Genomic DNA, 15,147 nt, shown 5'->3' with positions numbered 1-15,147 from the left:
CAGAAGAGTAACTGTCAACCAGCCAAGACCTCTCTGGCAGGACTCTGGGGTCATATTTTACTCTTGTGGTGATGGCAGCTCTGGCACAGACCTGTTTCAGTTCTGTAAAATTATGTCTATATATGTTTGATCCCTTCGGGGAGACTGCCAAAGCACCAAGATTAATTAGCAACTTACCTAAAATACACTCTCTATTAGATAGATCTTAAAGGGTTCCTTGTCACAGACAGCTTTATAAAAACACATTCTGAAATACTAATGAATCTATATGACATAAGATGACATTTTGAACTCTGTCTCAGTGCCCATTCTCATCTCCACACTAAGTAAAATGACTTTTATTCGTTTCATGACAGCTCTGCACTTACATCAGCTCTGCAGAGTTCCAGCCAAATCACAGAAAATAAACTCACTTGATGGACAAATACAGCCTCATTATGCTCCCAGCTACTGCAACATCCTCAATCAATATAGCTCTGAATGTAAATAAGAAGACAGGAATGTATTCAAACTGATGTGTGACCACAGTGCCAAAGTAATTGCAGAGGCTCTTAGCAATTGTGTTGATGTGTACATTGCCAGTGCCTTTCCCAAAGGAAAAGAACAAGGGACAGATATCAAATCATTTGGCAAATCCTAGGAAGAAGTTACAGTAGAAGAGGTTTAAGTGTCTGCCACAAGCGAGATGGGGACACCACCTTACTCCTGGTAGCAGTGGTGTTTCATTTACCAGTTCTCCTTTCCAAACTGGCTCCAGTACCACTGGCCAACAAAAGCTGGACTTCTCAGGGAACAGCACAGTTGTTCCAGGCCAGGCTTCCAGAGAGGCTGTGCTTCAGCCTGTTTCCAGTTTGGAGCTGGCAGGTGGATATGCCCTTGCCTGAAGGATCCTGCATCAGCTGTGAGCTGGGTACTGCAATGCAACCAGCCCCACATTTTCCCTCTTCACCTGATCCTCAGACTCGCAGAGGGAGTTTTTAGGGTAGGAGCATGAGTTCATGGACTCATCCAGTCCTCATGTATGAGGATGGGGGGGCACTGCAGACAGAACCTCACCACAACTACCAGTGCAGGCATTTGTGCTGCAACAGCACCAGAGGGACAGCCCAGGACTGCACAATTACAGAATTAGATGTTACTGTAGCTCTGCTCATCAGACCGATACAGCTAAAAATAAACCAGGAAGACATTCCTCACCTAAGGCTCAGGAGGGTTCTGGTATGTAGCTGAGTCACACAATAATCATTAAATTAAACACATCTTGATCCCTGGTTTATGCTCCATCAGCACAAACCAAAAAACCAAGCTTTTGTGAATACTGAAAAAAGCAACGCTGCACCCACTGAAACAAGGCACAGGGAAGTAATTTGAAGGTCAAGGACTCCTGAAAAACAATTGCAGTAGTAAGAATGAATTGAATTAAGAAAGGAGGAAGTGAGGACAAGTTCACACAGATATTTTTTTCCAAACAGAATTTGGGAGAATGTGTTTAGTGCTTGTGGAAGACGTGGCTGACAGCAACATCCTTTGTCAAGGAAAACAGCACAAGCCTCCCCCACCTGTGAGCACCACACACGTTCTGCTGGCTAATTGCAAGGCTTTGCACTGCCAATGGGATCATCTGTGCCAGACACTTATCACAGCTCATTAGCAACAGGACAACCCAAAGGGATAACACAGGTTCCATTTGTGATGACTTGTCATTTTCCCACACCAGTCTCATCTCTGAGGACTCTCATCCCAGCTGTCGTTGGTACCTGAGCCACCCCGAGCACCTCTGTGTGTGCAGGAATGTGTGTGGGTGCTGCATTCTAGAAATGCCAGCTACACTCTGCTCAGGTGTGAGCACCTTGCTGGTAAGAGAAAGCTCTCAGATCTGCCTGTATGTACCAAAAGGTTGTGATGTGTGCACTGGCTCCATTTTCCTACCACTGAAGACATCCCTGCTGGCCATTACAGCAAGGACAAGGTCAGATTCTCAGGACCTCAGTCCACAGAACCACATCCTGGATGAGATTGCACAAAACTGTCATTCTTTACCACCTTCTTTCTTTTTCTTTTTACTTTAACTTGTAGCACTTCCCCCACACTAAAGGTCCTCTTGAAAAGCTTCACAGCAGCTGCTTACAACTGAGTGATTTCAAATAGTTTCTAGTCACTTCTTTTTAAGTAGACAACAGTGCAAGGACACAAGGCAGTCAGGAGGCAGGCCAGACTCTGAGAAGACAGTGCAGCTTTAAGTTATAAGTCTGAGTTTGTATAAGTTCAAGTGTGGTTTAACTTATACATATGGAAAGGCAAGGATCAAAAAGAGTTTGAGAAAAAGATCCTGACAGCTACTGTAGAAAAAAAAAAAACAAAACAAAAGAAAAAAAAACACAAACCAAATTAAAAAAAAAAAAAAACACCCTAGATTGCCACAAACCCCACCAGGTTTCTCAGTTCAATAAATGAATGACATCCAAACATTAGTATGTTCATTTTTTTAAACCCTGAAGCATTTTAACTTACACAGAGGCATGTCTGGGACTTGAGCTCCACACTTCAAAAAATGCAGAGTTTGAAACCAGGCCAGCCAACAGGTAACACTGGGCATTCAGAGCTGCCAGGGTCACAGGGCATCTGAAGTGGCAGAATAGGATTCATGGAGTCCTGCAGTCACTGTGGTCTCACAAGAGGTGAGAAGCCCAGCTCAGATGCATGAGCTGCCTGAAACAAGGTGGTTTTGCAGGTCCATTGTCACACAGATCCTCACCTTGTATCTTCTGATATATAGGTTTAAACGGGTACTAAATGAATTCAGTGTGGGGTGACAACCCCCCTTCCCTGGTCAAGCACTCCTTGCCTCTGTTCCCCCACTCACAAATGACACCAATCTCTCCACCTCTTTCCTTTTCCAGGGAAACTTCTGTATTACTGTCTCCTGCAGGTATCTGAGCTCCAGGAGTAAAATCAGAGGAGCAGAACTTGGCCACGTGCACAAGCTTCAGTCTCCAGTTCAGTCTCAGGAAGACCATTGCAAATTTACCTTTCCAGTTTAAAACTTGTTATACAGGTTGAGCTTAGTGCTGAGAAAACATACCAACCCAAACACTGGGAGCCACACTTAAAACTGCCTTAAGAGCTCTCACCCCTCAAAGTGCTGTTCGTTTTATCTCACAAATTAACTTCAACATGGAGCTGAACAACCTCCCAGCTGCTTTAGGCACGTAGGAGCAGTGGCAGAGGGAAAGGGCTGACCATGTCAGTCACACTATGTAAAGTTTTTATGCTAAAGCTTCCTTTTTTCAAAGTTCTGCATCAAGATACACCCTTTGGGTATCTCCAAAATACCCTTCTCTGCAGCAATCACCCAGGCCAAAGAAATGCACCTCCCAGAAAAACGTGCAACACCCATCCAATAGCTACAAACACCTCTGTCTTTACAGGCACAGCGCTGCTGCTGAGGGTCTGATGTTCTCCAGGTTCTAGAGGTGAGCAGCTGAGGGAGACAGGATGCACAGAAAGGCTGCAGCAGTGCAGGACCCAGTTGCCAAAGTCAACAGCGACAACCAAGAGTCCACAGGCAACCTCTGCTTTCCAATATTCTTGCACTGACTTCACAGAAGCCACAATTTCATGTTAATGAGCATTGCCTCTGAAGAAATAAATCACAGCTTTCACCCAGCCACTCCTGCCCTGAACTGACTATCCCTGTGCCCTGAGCAAGACCAGTGAATTGATTAAAGTTAACTTTAACACAGCAAAAGGTGTGGGGGGAAAGTATGTGTGAAAGAGGAAGGTTAAGTTTTCAGCCAAATCATCCTTGTGACCATTTTGTGACGTAAATGCACGAACACCTGGGCAGCAGGCAGACAGTGAGGTCCCCAGGGCCAGGACAAACAGCTGGGGCTGGAGAGGCCAGACTGCTTCTCTCCAAGCCTGTGCCAGCTGAGCAGCATCTGAACAGCTCCTGCATTTCCTAGAGGAGCCTCTCTCAGTTACAACTGCCCAGAAACTGAGTCTGACAGACCTGCAGCAGCCAACAACAGAAGGCACAGGAACAACGCTGCACATACAGTTCAGGTTTACTACTTCTTGACAAGAGCCCAGGCAGGTCAGGGCCTCGCTGTACACTCTGCTCTGCAAATCACCTCAGCCAAGCTGTCCAGGGTGATCACTCAGTGATCAAGTTTGACTTTGTACTAGAGGCCCCAGCAAGAGCACAGCCCCCTGAAGTAGAAGCTGGGCAGCTATGCCAGTGGCCACAAGATCTTGCCTTAAAAGCCCTAAAAACTTAGGGACCAGTCTGGCTGAGAGGAGACGTAACCAAGACCCCCTGACTCCACTCTGCTCCCACAAAGCCCAGGTATATGGGGTGAGGAGGAAGGAACACCCCCCTTACATCTTCTTCATGAACCGCTTTTCTTTTTGCTCCTAACTACCTAAACAACCTGAAGGTGCATCTCCTTCTCCCCCCAGGCTGGCTGGGACAGTGGCCAGCAGCTCCAGGGTTCATAACCAGGCCAAGAGGAGACACCTGCCCAGAGCTGAGCCTCCACCTCCCCGTGCAGAGCACGGCTCTCCCCACCCGGCACGGCCCTGAGGACGCCCTGCCAAAGGGATCTGCAGAGCCAAGGCAGGATCACAGTGGGATTAGCTGCCCATACAGATGCAGCAGGCACAGCCACAACGATCAGCACTAATAACAGGACTGTAGGAAGGGACATTAAACCTCCTGTCCCTGGGACTAAGCTACTTTAATGACCAGAAGCCAATATTCAGGGCTGACAATGGGAGACTAGCCCACTTGCCCCTCAACCATCAGGGCTGGCCAAATTCAGGGTATCATGATATCTTTGGTGTCTTCAGGACTCTGAGTTAGGACAGCCCTTCTGGTAGCTGAGTCTCTCCACCTCATTCCTCCAGAGGCTGCCAGGGAGAAGTTATCCCCCTGCTTTATCCACACCACTTTGCCACATACCCCACCTAGCCTGAGTCCTACCCTACCCTTTGGGATACCACCAAAGCACATTTGCACTGAGAATCAGTAGGAAAATTTAACTGAAGACCTGTCAAATCAGACATTTGACACCAGGAAGCCAGAATTCCTGAAAAGGAAGCAGTGTGCAAGAAATGTAGAGCTGCACCTCCAGGCTCCACAGGCTTTGCAGAGCTCACCCTCCACACTGCCTGTTTGAACAGCAGTGTATCCATGTTCTGTACCCAGCTCCCACACACACCACACGTCCTCCCCTACTCCTCCCACCCACAGATAAACAGGCTCTGCAAACAAAGCTTGAGCAGATAACTGTGGAAGCCCTGGAAGAAGGACAATGCTGTTCCCTGTGGAGAAGTGAAGATACCCACATAATGAAGCTGTCTGCTTAGGATGCTCTTCTGGTCTCTTGAGGATGGGATCAATTATGTGCCTTACAATTAATTTGTTTGTTATTTGTGTAATACATCCTTATTTCTATCCACTGAAATTATTAATAGCTTAATTCACTCTTTTTTTTCCCTTTAAATCAAAGCCATTCCTGTTGGGTAAAACAGCCTAAAATGCAATTTACACTGACAATGTAAAGCAGCCTCACTGCAAACACATACCTACCCCTTCACATTCCCTCCAATGGTCAGAAACAATAAAACAGCTATTTATGAAACAGAAAGATCAATCCAGGATGCACTCCTGCAGGGGACAGACACAGGGTACAGCTGGGGGGTGGGAAAGTGTGAGACAGTGCTACTGGCCTAAAGGGGTTTTGGTTATTAACTGTGTAGAAGGCCCCCCCACTGCAGGGAAAATCCAGACAGGCCTCATTCCCTGCTCCAGCAACACTGAGCTGTGCACTCACCCTGCAATGTTTTATTGATAAGGCTCCACTAATTTTGTGTTAGTCAGGCACATGCAATCAACCATCAAAAATCGGATCTGTGGTACAGGTGGTTTTAAACTAAACACAGCAGCACATGGCCTAGAAAATGCAGGACAGCTGGCAAGGCACAGGCCAGGCCACGGAACCCGACCTCGGGGTAGCACGGGGAGGCAGGGATTACAGCATGCTCCATTTACACAGAGGAACATCTTCCCAAGAAGGAAGTAATCAAGGAATAAGCAATTGGAGTCAACCCCCACCACAATCAGGCCTCAGCAGGCGGTTCTGAAAGGAGGTGCTACCAAAGGACCCCCGTGACTGTGAATATATAAGGCACTTCCACAACTTCAGTCACACACCTGAAGCAGCAAGGCAGTATTTGCCAAAGTTCCTCCCCCCATGGAAGCCACTTCCAAAACTGGGCAGCCCTAGGGACGTATAATAAACATATTAAGAACCATCTGAGCTGCCATGATGAAGTGACTCCTCTGATTGACTGTTTAATACAGCTTTGTGTGTTTACTTTCATTCTTACCTGTTGATGTTGCCTGGCTGCCGCTGTGATAAACTCGACAAGGGTGTCTACTAATGGCTTACACATGATCTGTAACAAAGACAGAGTCTCTTATTAATGGTTTGCTGACAGACAGGTTTGTTTTTCAAGTAAAACAGTCTATATTTTACACAGCTTCTTGACTAAGAAGAAAATGCCACGAGAAAGAGATCAGCAACAGCTTATTAGAAAATCAACAGCTTTGCTCACACCAGCCCTGGGAGAAATCTTGATCACAACAAAAATCAGCAGCAAAAGTCTTCACTTGGAAAAATGAGGCGAGTGTTTCACCTCCTGTGTTCTGCCTGGTGATGACTAAAGTCTGCATCTGCCTGACACTTGATGCAGTGTCAGTTCACTTTGTGCACAGTCCCAGGCAAAGGAGAGGATGCCAAGTTAGACTAGAGAACCTCAGTGTCTGGTAAACACCTAAAACCACCCGCTACAGTGGCCAGAAACAACTGTGTCAGGAGGAAAGCCTCCCTGGAGACAGGTTATCTATCCCAAAGTTGTTCCTTTATGATAAGACAAGAGCAGTAATCATCCTCCTGTACTCACTGCTGAGGCCACACCTTGAATCCTGGGGTTGGGTCTGGGCCCCTCATGACAAGAAAGACATTCTAGTGCTGGAGTGTGTCCAGAGAAGGGAACAGAGCTGGGGAAGGGTCTGGAGCACAAGTCTGAGGAGGAGCTGAGGGAGCTGGGGGGGGCTCAGCCTGGAGAAAAAGAGGCTCAGGGGGACTTTCTCCCTCCCTCTAACTCCTTGACAGGAGGGTGGAGCCAGGGGGGGTCGGGCTCTGCTCCCAGGGAACAAGGGACAGGACAAGAGGAAACGGGTTCAAGTTGTGCCAGGGAGTTTAGGCTGGATATTGGGGAATTGCTTCACTGAAAGGGTTGTCAGGCATTGGAACAGACTCCCCAGGGAAGTGGCTGAGTCACCATCTCTGGCAGTATTTCAAAGATGTGTGGATGTAGTGATTTTAAAAGACATTTCTTCAAGGAACAGTCACATGGGATCTTAAGCTTGCTGTCCACGTGGGCAGCACCCAACCCTGCCCTTCCCCCATTTCACAAACTTACATGGGTGGCATTGTGGGCTGGTGTCCTAAGAAACCCGGTAAGCAGAAGAATTCTGTCCTGGATGGATTCCCTCAGAGTCTGAAAGCATCTTCCCTCAGTTACACAAACCTACATCTCCTCCCACCTCAGTCAGACATAATCCTAAAAGGTTTTGAGAAAGAGCTTCTGGCAACTGCCTCTGGCTCACTCTGACCTAAAAATCCCTGAAGGACTGTAGGACATTCAGGCCCAAGGCCTGTTTCTTAAAAACTGGCTGTCCTCATAGTGCAGACCATCCCTGGGCATGGGTCAAGTTTGCAGGAAATACCTCAAACGTTTCAGACACTGACACTGTCTGAACATCCAGCTTGCAGATTAGATTCCAATTAGTCTCTACACTCCTCAGCCTTCTTGGAAGAAAACTGAGAAACTGAGCATGCAGACAGAGCAGAGCTGGACAGGAGCTACACTGGCTGTTTGAACAAGCTGGCCCATTTTGCCTTGGTGCAAAATTTGTTCATCCACGTTGTCCTGAATATTGGTAAAAAATTAGAGCTTCTTATGCTATGCTTTAAAGAGCAGCTTTCTGTTCACCTGCATTCTCCATGCAGAATCCCAGTCCAAACCATAAATGAGATCCTGGCCTTCTGCAGTGCTGCTGTTAAAACACGCAGTATGAAGAGTCTGAGCAGGTGAAGATCCACTAAAGCCTCACAGCAGTTTAAAAGCCCACAGTAAAGTAGAGAAGTTTCTCTCCCTACTTCCCCCAGAATTACAAGCACAGCCAGCAGAAGACAGTCAGCACACAAGTCAGCAAGACCTACCGGGAAGCGCTTGAAGAGATCGTGGAACATGGAGCACGTGAGGGGACTGTTCCGTTTGCTCAGGAACTGGGTCAGTGCCTGGCGGTAGGTAACAGCCACCCTCTTCACATCCAAACAGCCTGGGTTCAACAGCTAGGGGGAAAAATCACAAGAACATTCCCAGTGAAACACAAGGATGAACCACTAGCAATGAAGAAATTCATTTTTATCAGTGCACAGAGATTTTTCTGACAACTGTTCTTGAATAGTTTATATCACAGAGGCCTACGAGACATGACACAGAACCATGAAGGAACAACCAAGTGGGCCCCAAACGTGCTCTCCCAAGCTCCACCAGCAGTATGACTGTGTCAGTGAAGGGCAGCACAGCTTTCTAGTAAGACTACACACAGTGCAGGCAGGGTAGTGTGGGGGCTGTGCTCTAGGTTTGTGCTGGGCATGTCTAACACACGAGGCTCACAGAGCACTCCCAGACCATCCTGCAGCAGCTGGGCTGGGCTGTGCACAGGGTGTTCTCAGCTGGGGAGCTATTGGAACCTGCAGATATTAGTGTATGTGGGTATCTAGATCTCCACACACTTGGAGCTATGTCCAGGACTCCCAGGGACTCAGCAGACAAGCTCTAGCTGCGATCAGGGACCCAGCAATCCCAGGACACTGTCCATGCTCCAATATCTCCCTCTGGTGGGGAACAAGGATCCCAAACACAGCAAACAGCCAAGACCTGCACAGGCCGTGTGGATCTAACCAAACACAGGAGTGAATAGAGACCCGAGTGTGGAGATCCCATTCCAGCGTTCCTGACCTCATATTGCCAGGGAAGCTACAGCTCTTTGGGAAGAAAGATCTTCCCAAAGCTGTGATTTTCACAACAGTGGATGGGCCTTTTGTGAACCTGTGCCCAAGGAATTTTTCCATGGCCCCATGGCAAGTTAATGTGGTGTCCCGTTCTCAGGGCAAACTCCCAGTGCCACTGCAGCTGAACACAGGCTAAAGTGGGACAGGGCTGATGGATCTTGAAGCATGTGACCTCAGTTTCCTAACTGAGTGTCTCTACTTAGCATTTGTTTGACAGACACACCTGTAGGGGAAAAAACTGATTCCTCCTGCCATGCATATGTTTACCACGAAAAAATTCTTCTACAATTTTTCCATAAATTTGGCCAGTTTTTTCATAAATTGGGCCAGTGCACCCTAAGCTCTGCTCTAGTTCCACTTTCCTGATTATTGAAAAGCTCCAAATTATGCTCACAAAGCACAGCTCACTGGAAACACACCACACCTTTGTCTCTGGTCCCCCACTGCAAAACCTTCCTGGCCTCAACACAATGTCAGCACCAGCAACATCACACAAATTGAACTGTCATTTCCCTCAGACATCAGCTGCTGGCTCTGTCCTTGCCTGGACAGGACCACAGCTCTGCTCCTGCAGGAATAAGAGCCTTCCCTGTGAAGCTGCACAAGGATGCTGTGGAGCACATCTCACTCCAGCCTCAACATCAAGTACATTGTCTACATTCCCCACAGATTTCCCACTTTGTTTCCAGAAAGGCCCAGCACAGCACAAGAGCTGCTTGGATTAACACTCTCAGCCTCTCACTGAGCCCTAGAAACACTGGCTGTCTTTTCAGCCTCCAATAATACCTCAGTGTGTGTGATTTCCAGGCCCTCCCCTGGCATGAGGTAGCCCTGTTTGTTTTTCTCCCCCACAAGATGTCAACAGGATTAAGGCATTAATTCCTGCACTCAGTTTGAGAGGTTCAGAGGCAAGTATCAGGTCAGCTGGTGAAACACTACTTTGCTGGGTTTCCAGTGGAGGTGACTGCAGTGGGCTGCACAGTATAAAGGGTCACTATGCTCTGAGACCTGTGAAATGCAGCAGAGACAGTAGGTGATAGGGGACCAGGCATTAAGGCTCCCTGAGTAATGGCCACAACCAGAGGAAGAGTCTCCTTGCAAACAACTACCACTGAAATCAGGGCTGCTCCACATCCTCTTCACCCAGATATAACTCAGCCCAAACCTCAGGGAGACAGGAGTTCACTCTCATCCACCACTGTCCTGTGCCTCTCTGCTCCTCTGGACAAGAACTCAGAGTGACTGCCAAGAGGTTAATGGAAAAAACAGCAAATCAGGGAGGAGAGCAGCACAAATACACATCAGGCTTCTTCAGCCACTAACCTGGATCCACTGGGCATCAGCAGCCCCGGTGGCTATGGGCAAGCAGGCACTGAAAGGCAGGAGGGGGAGGGCCAGAAGGGGATAAGGAACTCAGCTTTATGGAAATCATGTAGACAGGTACCTGCAGGCAGCAGGCCCAGGAACACTGAACAAGCAAGGCCCACTCAGCAAAATCAGGCCACACAACTTTACTGGTAAAAAACACATCCTCAGGAGCAGCCTCATGGCCTACCTGACCCTCCTGCTTTGCTCTGCTGTCGCTCTGCTTCTCTGGCTGAGGGGGAGGAACAGCTGATGACGTGTTTCCTTTCAACACTTTGAGCAGGTATAATGAGGCACTAAAAAAGAAAAGGGGAGAACATATCAGTTACCACAGTGCCACAGCACCACTGCAAAGCCACCTGAGGGAAGAGGCCAAGCAGTGCAGGCAGCTTATTCTATAACAAAGAGGGTTATAGAGTCTGAGAGAGCCCCCTCCCTCAGTCTAACCCACTTTTGCCAGATGTACAGACAAATAAATCTTAGGAGGCTGCGTGTTTCATTAGCCATCACCACAGTCAGACATCCTCACTATCAGCCTGGTTTCCTCAAGCTCATGCTTTTGACTGGCATTTGAGGACTCCTGCATTCACCCAGGATTTTGGAGCCTGCACATCTCAGCCAGTGCTGCAGTGCAGCCTCTCAGACCAGGCTGCTGTGTGCTGGAGAACTGGGGCACATCAACTGGGAGACCAGGGAGACACTGCTACTTTTGGAAAATGAATGAACTGGGCACAGCTCCACCCAGGACTGCCACTGCTGGGAAGCTGTCAGGAAGCCATGCAGCACACACAGACAGCCCTGTGTTGCCAGAAGTACCACGGTTCCTGCCCAGCCTCGAGGCAGGTGTGCTGAGAGCCAACACTGCCCCATGGCACTGGGTTGACCATGCAACACGGTACCCACTGCACACACAGCTGAGCTGAGAAATCCCAGACTGAGTATGAAAGTCCTCCTGAAACTGCCTGCATGGCACAACAGAGCCTGCTGGTAAACAGCACTCCAATTTGCACCAAGGAATAGCAAGATCACTCGTGTTTCCTAACAAATACACATCTGACTTATCTTCATTTTCCTGTATTTGGCAACAAAGGAGAGAACACTGATACGTACAGTCAGGATTCATAATCATTAATGTCCTCATTGTGCTATCAGGGAGACAGTAAACACTGTATTGACAGAATGATCATCACAGGTTGCCTAGAAATTACCCTCATCCCCCACTGAAGGCACACACTGCATTACTCCCAGAGGAAGCCTCAAGGAAGCGCTTCCCACCACCACCAGCAAAGCTGTATCAGACCATTTCTGTATTACAGAGCCCATACAGGATGATCACCAAAAAACAGACATCTGTTTGAAAATGCTTCAGCCTGCCAGGACTGACTAGTCCTCCTGTAAGACACAGATGCTGGCACCAAGCCTTCAGGGATTCTCTCGCTTCTCAGACCTCTTTTAACATGCAACATCACACCTGCTCACAGCACCAGCAGAGATGCTCCTGGAGGACACTCACCTGAAGTAATAGAGAGCCACTGCAGAGTCAGTGTGCTTGCAGGCTTTCTTCACCAGCCTCTGCACTAAGGTGTGCACATGTTCCTGCAGGGTGTCCACCCTCTTGCAGTACTGCTTATTGCGGCACAGCGAGTTCCTGCAGGGCACCACAAACAAACCCATTACCTACAGAGAGAGCTCTGGGAACACCTGATCAGGAACCCTCATCACCTTATCAAACAAACCCAACACGAGGGAGTGACAGCATCAACAACAGTAAGCTGGGAGCAGCACACTGCTGTGGCAAGAAGGATGAGGACACTTAATCTTCACCTTCAAGCACCTATTTAGGCACCACAGTTGACTTTCCTTCAGAGCTCCCACAAAGGGGGTGCCTCAAACCTTATTACTTTACAACTGTTTCTCAAGTGGGGGGAGAGAGCAGCAGTGAGGTTGTCAGAGAGTGGTGCACAGACGACAACTCATGACACACACCAGGCATTATGTCTGCTTAGCTGGTATCATCCCTCACTTCTGGCTATGAACAGAGAATTTCCACTCTGTCTCAATAAAAACATGTGAGGAGTTTTGCTTCAGCCACTCTTTAAGCCTTGGGAGTTGTTTCATGGTCTGACTCGGAGGTCAGAGGCCTGTGGAGATATTCAGTGACATGGCACCATGCCTGCAGTACCAGTGTTTGTTCTTGAGGTTTCCACCTGGTTTGACAGGTCTGACACTTGAAGTCCCTCAGCCTAGAAACCCCAGATCCGAATTCCTTTCCTGCAGGTTATGACTAAGCATTGTGTGTATGTGTGGTGCTGATAATCTAATCCTACACAACCTATAAACACAGCAACTGCCTTCACTGTTAGAAAGACCAACTCCTGGGGTTCAACCAACACCAGTGCTGTTGATGAAAAGCCATTGTGTATTATCTGGAAGTCTAAGGACACTCACTTGAAGATACTGGCTGTTTTCCGGAGGAAGTCAACCTCCTGCTTGTCAGAGCCTGAGCTCATGCACTGTTCAATCAACTGAAGCAGGGGCTCAATGATATCAAACACCAAGGGGTTCTCTGCTTGCTTCATCAGGAACACATCAATCAGATCCAGCACCTGCAAACACGGGAGTTACTGGCACGAGAACCAATGCAGGCAGGGAAACAAGATGGATCTACCCAGAGCACCTTCAGACTGGCATGGGCTGAGGAAAGCAATCTGCACCTGAGATTTGTACACCTTCTGCTATCATTTGTCCTGTTAGAGCACGAGAAACTGAAAATTAAAAATTTGCAACCAAAGATTAAAGGTTGTCTGCTGGTTGCAGCTCTATTCTGTGCAGTGACACCACCTAGAAAGAGCAGTTATGAGAATCACTGTCACCTGGCCAGACCTGCAGTCACTATTACCTGGCACAGGTCTCTGTTAGCACCAACTCCAAGCTCCTCTTGACTCCCACACAGTGCATTGCATAAAATCAGCCCTTTTACACAACAGCATCCATGGAAGTGCAGTAAAGCCACTGGCTCACTCCACTGTTCAGCTTTCACCTTGGTTAACCTGACTGCAGACACTTCTGTCTGGGAGCAGCTGGAGCTGTCCCTGGATGCTGGAATATCCCAGGCGGTCCATGCTGACACCAGGTGGCCTGAACTCAGCATTACAGTCAAAACCAACCCGGGGGTTCATCACAATCCCCCTGATTTTACCGACAAAACAAGCCAAAGAAAAAAAGCTTATGTTGCAAAATTACCCGAGGAATTTCATGCAAGTCACACTAAGGAACATTAAGCCTGCCCAGTTTACAAAAACCAACAGACACCACTGGGGAGGGGTGGGGAAGGATCTAACAAACTGAAGCATTTCAGATCAGCAAATGGCAACCATGGTCCACTTTCTGAAAGCACAGCACTGGTTTTTTTTTTGAAGAAGGCCTGTGAAGCCCCAGTCACTGACCACAACAGTGTTGTGCCAGGTGCTGTACCAAGCCAGAACAATCCAGTCCCAGCCTCCAGGAGCTCATGACATACATAAATGACCAAGTTGTTCAGTGTCAGGTAGCTCATGGCACACTGTAGGCTTCAACTTAGGTGCTGCTAAGCCAGAGGTCTTCACATCAAACACATCTCTCCCACCTTAGTCTTGAAATCTCTCCGCAGGATCTTCTCTTTCCTGATCTTGTCTTTCTCATCCTTCTTTGCCTGGATCCGTTTCTGCTGCTCCGCAAAAAGGGCAGAGATGTTCTTGTCAAGAGCCATCATAGCCTCATCATCCAGCTCTTCATCACTCCCATCTCCACCCTTTTGTTTTTAGAATATAAAAAACAACACGTCAACTCATGTACTTCGAAAAGACACAGGAGAGAAAACCACAGCCAAGACCAGACTCAAGGAGGGATGTAAATACCTCAAAACCCAGAAGAACAAAGGGAACACAGATTCTCAGGTCCATGAGAAATCCTGCTTGTATTTCTCATCAGGTAACCCTGGCTGCACAGCACTAACAGGTAGACTAAAGGATTCAGGAGAGGGAAGAGGCTGAGGTTTTGACCCTGAGACCCTCTGTGCTGTTGCTTCTTCAGTAAAGAGGTTCAGATGTTGGTATGTCTGTAGCCTTTATCAGAGTCATTAAACCAAACTCTACTGCTGCTTCAAGAAGTCTCCAGAGTGGCCTTCTGGGATCACTCCTTCACACAGCCAATGCAGTCATCATGAACAGTATCTTAGTGCTTCAGCTCACATCAATCTCATTTATTACAGGCAGGAGCACAAGCTGTGTCAGGCTACACTAGACAAGCTAAAGTGCTCAGGACATTTTAACAATAAATAAAAGAACAAGTGACTTATTCCCACAGCTCACTTAAAGGTCTTGACCTCCTGCTTCAAGTGCCATACAGAGATGGCTGCCAGGGCTGTCACTGCACGAGTTCAGACAGGATGTGGGTTATTAGATCATCTTTCACCACCCCAAACCTCCTGGTATCTGTACCAAGGTAGGCAGTGAAGACATACCAGTGCATTCCCCGCTTGCAGAACATTCATCAGCTGACTGCGAAAATCATCATCGACTTCTTCGTTCTCCTCCTCATCTCCACTGTCAGTGTCATCTTCATCCGAGGAGTCCTCGCTCCCTTCCTCGTC

General features: G+C 48.0%; 1 protein-coding gene across 1 annotated transcript in view; it reads right to left on the bottom strand.

Annotated features, from left to right (window-relative positions):
- The window catches only part of MYBBP1A (MYB binding protein 1a), a 56,403-nt gene that overhangs the window by 27,871 nt on the left and 13,385 nt on the right, over positions 1-15,147 (bottom strand). Inside the window, exons 17-23 of the mRNA XM_064677733.1 lie at positions 15,019-15,147; positions 14,143-14,307; positions 12,966-13,123; positions 12,031-12,165; positions 10,708-10,813; positions 8,295-8,426; positions 6,394-6,462 (exon numbers count right to left, since the gene is read on the bottom strand). Coding sequence (XP_064533803.1) covers positions 6,394-6,462; positions 8,295-8,426; positions 10,708-10,813; positions 12,031-12,165; positions 12,966-13,123; positions 14,143-14,307; positions 15,019-15,147 — 894 coding nt within the window. The remainder of the gene's footprint in view (positions 1-6,393; positions 6,463-8,294; positions 8,427-10,707; positions 10,814-12,030; positions 12,166-12,965; positions 13,124-14,142; positions 14,308-15,018) is intronic.

Source organism: Pseudopipra pipra, chromosome 21 (genome assembly GCF_036250125.1).
Source record: "Pseudopipra pipra isolate bDixPip1 chromosome 21, bDixPip1.hap1, whole genome shotgun sequence".
In the NCBI taxonomy this organism is placed as follows: Eukaryota; Metazoa; Chordata; class Aves; order Passeriformes; family Pipridae; genus Pseudopipra; species Pseudopipra pipra.
Note: the sequence above shows the minus strand (reverse complement) of the source record. Positions and strands in the feature narration are given on the sequence as shown.